This window comes from Pangasianodon hypophthalmus, chromosome 16, assembly GCF_027358585.1.
Source record: "Pangasianodon hypophthalmus isolate fPanHyp1 chromosome 16, fPanHyp1.pri, whole genome shotgun sequence".
NCBI lineage: Eukaryota > Metazoa > Chordata > Actinopteri > Siluriformes > Pangasiidae > Pangasianodon > Pangasianodon hypophthalmus.
Window position 1 is genome coordinate 1,566,245 of NC_069725.1, and position 6,984 is coordinate 1,573,228.

The following is a 6,984-nucleotide window of genomic DNA, read 5'->3' on the forward strand; positions in this document are numbered from 1 at the left end:
GCGTTTATTACTGCACTATTATCGCATTTATTACTGTGTTATTATTATCGCATTTATTACTGTGTTATTATTATCACATTTATTACTCCACTATTATTATCTCGTTTATTACGGCACTATTATTATTGCATTTATTACTGTTATTATTATCGCATTTATTACTGTGTTATTATTATCACGTTTATTACTGCATTATTATTATCGCATTTATTACTGCATCACGCCTGCATTTATTACTACATTATTTTATCTCATTTATTACTGCACTATTATTATCGCATTTATTACTGCATCACTACTGTGATTATTCCTGGATTACACCTTCAGCATTGCTGCCTTTATTACTGCATTATTATGACATTATTCCTCCATCACTACTGTGTTTATTACTGCGTTATTATTGCGTTACTCCTACTACACTATACTGTATATTACTGTTATTACCACATGATTTCTGCATCTATTACTGTGTTTATTACTGCGTTTATTACTGCGTTACTCCTACTACACAGCTGCATTTATTACTAATCCTGTATTTGACAGAGTTAGTGTGAATAGATATAAACAATAAATAGTTAATCATTTGGAATAAATATGTGATTAACTTTTGATAATCATCACTCTGCATAATTAATGAAAATAATAACGATGGAGATTTATGAAGAACGCCTTTTATGGACGCTACATTTTCCTTCTGAAGGTTTGGAGTAAATTATTCTGTAATTTATTCGCTTTGTCTTTCTCGTTGATCTGTTAATCCTTATAAGGAAATGTTGGTTAACGTGTAGCGCGCACACACACACACACACACACACACACACTCACACACTAACACACACACATCCAACAACATATTTATCAGTTCGTATTAAAATTATTGTTGTGATTATTTTTTGTCCTTTTTAGTGTGCAGCTATGAAATGTAATAGCTATAACTTACTTTCTGACTTAATAACAGATTTTATTTATTTTCTCTTATAACTTTATTGCATAATGGAACCCGAACATTCCTATAGATACACACATTAAAAGAGAGAGAGAGAGAGAGAGAGAGAGAGAGAGAGGCTGAAAGTGTCCACATGGGGGCAGAGTGTGGTGTGTTTTCGCCTTTTTCAGACCTCTTTAAAGCTCCGATAATAAACAAGGCGCGCGCGTGCACACACACACACACACACACACACACACACACACACACACGCACACACACACACACACACACGCACACACACACGCACACACACACACACACACACACACACACACACAGCGTGCCATCATCATGAAACGGAGCTTGTAGCGCTTTTACACATGCAAAGAGGTAAAGAAGACAAAAACATAATAATAATAATAATAATAATAATAATAATAATAATAATAATAATAATAGCACGTGCACGCTTATTAATTACCTTAATTATAGATAACATATAAAAATAATAAATCAAATGAACATTCAGGCGACTTTGTAGGTATAGCTCATAAATCTTAGACTAGTTGGTGCTTGTGTGTGTGTGTGTGTGTGTGTGTGTGTGTTGATTGTGATCTGATGATTAATTATTTATTCATGTTGTTATTTTATCACCTACAGGCATGAAAGAATGTAAAAAGCTGCTGAATGCGAAAGGAAAGGTCTTCATTTAGGGGGGGAAACTAATATTTTTTAATCATTTCTATCCTTCTTGTACATTTTTTTTTACTTTTTAGTGGAAAAGCAAAACGTGCAGCTACAGAGAGACAGAAAGGTAAATAAATATGCATTATATATTTAGATTGTAGTCTAGTGCCTAAAGTGTGTTTAGAAATCTTTTTTTCTCGACAGTACAAAGTAAAACCAGTCCCGTTAAAGCCGAGAGAAAGAGAGAGAGAGAAAGAAAGAGAGAGAGAGAAAGAGAGAAAGAAAGAGAGAAGCTCTGAAGCAGGAGCCGTAAGCACACAGAGAGAGGGAAAAGTGGGAGTGGTTATGTAAATCAGGCGCTGTGTCGTGTCTCTGATAGGTCTGGAACGCGCTCTGGGGACACGCCTACCGCGCTGACGTCACAGGCACTGTGAGTATAAAAAGCGGGGCCAGCATTCGGGCCGAACAAGAGTCTCGCGCACGAGAGCGCACAGAGCTGACACAGGAGTAACAGCAGCAGCAGGAGGAGGAGGAGGAGGAGGAGCGCGCGCGCGCGAACGAGAGCCAGAGAGCGAGAGCGCGAGAGCCCCGTTCCAAATAACACACACACACACACTAGAGCACGCGACATCATCAGCAGCAGAAGCAGCAGCAGCAGGAGGAGGAGGAGGAGGAGGAGGAGCGCGCGAGCCGAGTTCAGCTCATAAGCAGGCACGCGGAGGAGGAGCAGGCGCGCGCCCGCCGAGTTCTCCCTCTGTCTCTCTGCGGTGCAGAGCTGGAACACAAGAAGAACTGCTTCTTCTTTTTTTAAATCCTTTTCATTTTTTCTTTCTTTCTTTCTTTTCGGATTCGCTGGCACACCGGAGGGACTGGAGCCCTTTGTGTTTTTTGCTGTTGTTGTTTGTTTTTTTTTTTCCCCGCGCGCATTTTTTTTTTTTTTTTAATTTTTAAAAAAAATCCTATTTATGATTCAAGTTCAACTTTGCGAAAGGACCTGAGATTTGTGCACTGACTTTTTTTTTTTTTTTTCCTCTACCTCTGTTTTTTTTCTTTCTTTTCTTTCTCCTTTCTCCTTTTTCTCGCCGCCCTGCTGTAATAGCAGACTGTAAATGCGAAAAGAAAGTCGGCAAACCATGCAACTCGTGCACCTCGCGACGTCTGGTCTCGTGCATTAATCTCTGAAACAAACAAACAAAGTTTATTCGTGCTGTTTTTTTTTTTTTTTTTTAAGCAAAAGTTTTTTTTTCTTCTGAAACATTCCCCCGTGTCGGTGCACGCTGCACGGTGTAAAGTGGAGGACTTAGACAGACTCTTCTTGCATGCGATTTGAGAAGGAAGAAGAGCAGAAGCAGCAGCAGAAGCAGCAGCAGAAGCAGAGGTGCGTTTTTGCCACGCTCACGTACGCGCACAGCAGCGGAGACGCGATGAGCGCCGAGGTGCTGCCCACAAGCCCGCTCGCCCTGGTGGACTACGTCAACGACTTCGACCTGCTCAAGTTCGACGTGAAGAAAGAGGCGCTTCACGGAGTAGTGAACGGCGGCGGCGGCGCGCGCGCGTGCCCCTCGCGCGTGCAGCAGCCCCAGGGCTCGGTGTCGTCGACTCCGCTCAGCACGCCGTGCAGCTCCGTGCCCTCGTCGCCCAGCTTCAGCCCCACGGAGGAGCACAAGAGCAACCTGGAGGAGCTCTACTGGATGCCCGGTGGCGGCTACCCGCAGCACGTCGACCCTCACGCGCTCGGCCTGACGCCCGAGGACGCCGTGGAGGCCCTGATCGGGCATGCTCCGCCACCGCACGTGCAGCAACAGCAGCAACAGCAGTTGCAGCAAGGAGGCGGTTTTGAGGGTTACCGACCTGCCATGCCTCATCACCATCATCACCACCATCCTCACGCGCAGCACCATCCTCATGCGTACGCTGCGCTTCAGCAGCACGCGGATGACCTGCACCCTCACACGCAGCAGCAGCAGCAGCAGCAGCATCCTCATCAGCACCACAGCCAAGATCCGGACAGCCCGTCTCCGACCTCTCCTCAGCTCCATCACCACCGCCATCACGCGCAACACACCAACCATCACGGCCACCACGCTCACCAACACCACCACCATCACGCGCAGCAGCAGCAGCATCACGGCAGCGCGCTGAGCATCCTGGGCATGGAGGAGCGCTTCTCCGACGAGCAGCTCGTCTCCATGTCCGTACGCGAGCTCAACCGGCACCTGCGCGGCTTCTCCAAGGACGAGGTGGTGCGCCTGAAGCAGAAGAGGCGCACGCTCAAGAACCGTGGCTACGCGCAGTCCTGCCGCTTCAAGCGCGTACAGCAGAAGCACGTCCTCGAGAGCGAGAAGACGCAGCTCCTCAACCAGGTGGAGCAGCTCAAGCAGGAGATCGGACGCCTGGCGCGAGAGCGGGACGCCTACAAACTCAAGTGCGAGAAGCTGACATCAGCGGCTGCGGGTTCGAGCGCCGGAGCGGGCGGGTTCCGCGAGGCGGGTTCCACCAGCGACAACCCGTCTTCACCAGAGTTCTTCATGTGAGTTCCTTCTCCACTTCCGTCTCCGTCCTCTCCTGTGCTGAAGAGACTACGATACTAATCGACATTATATCATTATTATACTAATAACTTACAACAGCAGCTGTATTCTTCATATTAGAAAGAAAAATAACCCAAAATAATAATAATAATAATAATAACAACAATAATAATAATAATAATAATATTACTATTCTAATCATCTCCATCCATGAGCAAGTTTTTAAAAAAATGACATTGTTTTTGTTTTAGATCAGAATTAGAGGTAGAGGGGTTTTTAAAAACGTGTGGATTTGTTTTGTTTTTAAACCAGAATTGTGCAAGTACAATGCAAGTTTTTTGTTTCTTCTTTCTTTGGAAAGTAGCGGCTTTTAGATAAACAGCACACACACACACACACAAGCCCCGATTTTTCTGATAGCAAAAAAAAACCAAACAAAACAACAAAAAAAAAAAAACAAAACCTCATCACCATGTTGAATCGAGACCCACAGAATCCGGACTCGTAACACGCTGCGTGTTTGTTCACACTGTAACACAGTTTTGCAGTGATTTATTTCTTTTGTCTCTTTGCTTTTTAGAGCGTTAACACACTTCTCAACTGTTCAGGACGGGAAAAAAAGACGTTCGAATCAATACTGATGCTAAGAAGAGAGAGCAAGAAAGAGAGTGAGAGAAAGAAAGGGAGAGAGAGAGAAAGAGAGAGAGGGAGGGAGAGAGAGAGAGGACCTTCGGACTTTGTTGTTTTCTTTGGACTTCTCCCTCTTGGGTCCAATATGTCAATTTTTTGAGAACAAGACAGTATGCAAAACTTTTATGCAACATCTCATCGGTTTATTGCCTGCTTGGTTAAATAAAAGAAAAAACATGATAAATATACTGCATTAAAATATTAATCCTGCATGCTGGACATGTACGGTAATAATTTCTATTTTGTACTTCCTTGTTTATTTTTTCTTCTCCGTGTATCTTAAATAGCATGTTGTTGATCTTTTTTTCCCTTTCTTCCCATCGATGATGTTTCTGGGACTTTAGACATGAACCGGTGGCCACATCACCAGTTACGACGCCGTTCGTTCGGGGCTTGTAAATACATGCAACGGCAAAAAAATTTGCAAGATTGAAAAAAAATTAAATAATGAATGAGTTGAGCAGAGCTTTGGGAACTTTTTAATGATTAGATTTTTTTTTTTTGTAATATTTTGGGGCATTTTTTTTGCAGTTGCATCAAAAGTCGGCCGAGTTTGTATATTAAGTGCACTTTTCTTTGGATTTTCTTTTCATTTTGAGTCTTTTTTTTTTTTTTTTTTTTTTGCAGACCGCCCTCAAGGAAGACATAACAAAGATACACTCTGTGTTAGACTCGATACACTTTGCATTTGTGTTGCAAGGTCATGCAATGAAAAAAAAAAAAGAAAACAAAATGCACATTTTACACACACACACACACACACACACACACACACACACACACACACGATGCAATTCCTTGAGGAGCAGTTTCCCGCTCTGCAGACGCCGGAGTAAAGCGCTGCGTGTTTTCCAGCGTGTTTTATGCACCAGAGCTGCTCGTGTTTCCTTTTTCATTTCGACTCGTAGCAGGAAATGCAGTTTTGTCCCGTTGCATAATCCATGCCTGTTATATAATCCGAACAAATATCTACAAGTCTCATCATTTTTCACTTTCAATTTGTTTCTTTTTTAATTATTATTATTATTTTCCTGTCAGTTTCATGAGCTGAAAATTTCTAGAATTTAAAAAAAATCAAAGCAATTATAATTCTAACAATTTCCTAAAATCAGGGTTTTTAAATTTTTTTTTTTAATTATTGTTTTCATTTTCTTGTACCGAGTTTGAGTGATCATTGTTTAATGTTTTCCTGTATTTTTTTTCTGCCGGTCAGTAAAAAAAAGGGATTCAGGTTTTGCAAAATCTCAAAATGAAAAAAATGTTATGTTCTTATTCATGTTATTATTTGTATTGTTTTTTTTTCTCTCTGTTTTCTGAGATTCTGGTTCTGCTGGCCAGATGCATTATAGTTATAGTTATGGTTTTATTTTTTAATGATTAAATTAACAGAACTTGTCAGATCATATTGAATAAGAGCATGGTGCTTGCATTTAAGAATTATTGTTAAAAAAAATGAAACAAACAAACAAAAAAAAAAGAAAGTCATGCATTTAATCTTGTTTTTGTTTTTATTTCGTTACTGATTCAACTGTGTTGAAATCAAATCTGAAACTGCAGCAGCGGGTTGTTGTTCTGTTGGTTAATTTCCTGTCTTAATGCAAGGGGATCAATTTTCAATCCTGTTTATATATAAAATAAATGAGAGAGAGAAAAGTTGTTAAATTTGAACTTCCATTCAGGCTGGTTTCTGTTTCATCTTATTTTTTTTTGGTTGTCGTTTTATGGAAGAAAATGGTTTCCTATTTTGCTTATTAAAGTCATTGAAATGGCAATTTTTTTGTTCTTGTTGTTCTTTTTTTTGGAAGAATTGTTTGCATGCAGCCACTTAATTATTGAAAGGGAAAAAAAAACAGAGTCACAATCCAGTACAAACAAACAGAGAGAGAGACAGAGAGAGAGAGAGAGAGAGAGAGATGTTTGAGGAACTGAGAATGAGAGCAGAAACAAAACAACCAAAAAAAAACAAGCTAACTTTCATGAGTAATATAATTGATTAGTAAGAATTAATTGCCACTGAGATCATCATAAAAGCGAAAGTGCAAGAGAGAGAACTGAACTTTATTCATTTAATTAATTAATCCATTGTTACAGATGTGTAGCTTATAAAGTCCTCTTCTAGCAACACTAGAAAAAAATGAATAACACACC

General features: G+C 40.9%; 1 protein-coding gene across 1 annotated transcript; it reads left to right on the plus strand.

Annotated features, from left to right (window-relative positions):
* The first annotated feature begins 2,066 nt into the window (after positions 1-2,066).
* On the plus strand, positions 2,067-6,608 carry mafba (v-maf avian musculoaponeurotic fibrosarcoma oncogene homolog Ba). The gene is made up of 2 exons (XM_026945078.3): positions 2,067-4,145; positions 4,727-6,608. Exons 1-2 carry the CDS (start codon positions 2,935-2,937, stop codon positions 4,785-4,787), a joined length of 1,272 nt encoding a protein of 423 aa, XP_026800879.2. The 5' UTR covers positions 2,067-2,934; the 3' UTR covers positions 4,788-6,608.
* The last annotated feature ends 376 nt before the right edge of the window (positions 6,609-6,984 follow it).

Excerpts from the sequence above, each read along its gene's own strand:
- mafba (XM_026945078.3), top strand. The coding sequence starts at position 2,935 with ATGCGATTTGAGAAGGAAGAAGAGCAGAAGCAGCAGCAGAAGCAGCAG. Across the intron at positions 4,146-4,726 it reads TCTTCACCAGAGTTCTTCAT|AGCGTTAACACACTTCTCAA; the intron begins GTGAGTTCCTTC and ends TTTGCTTTTTAG.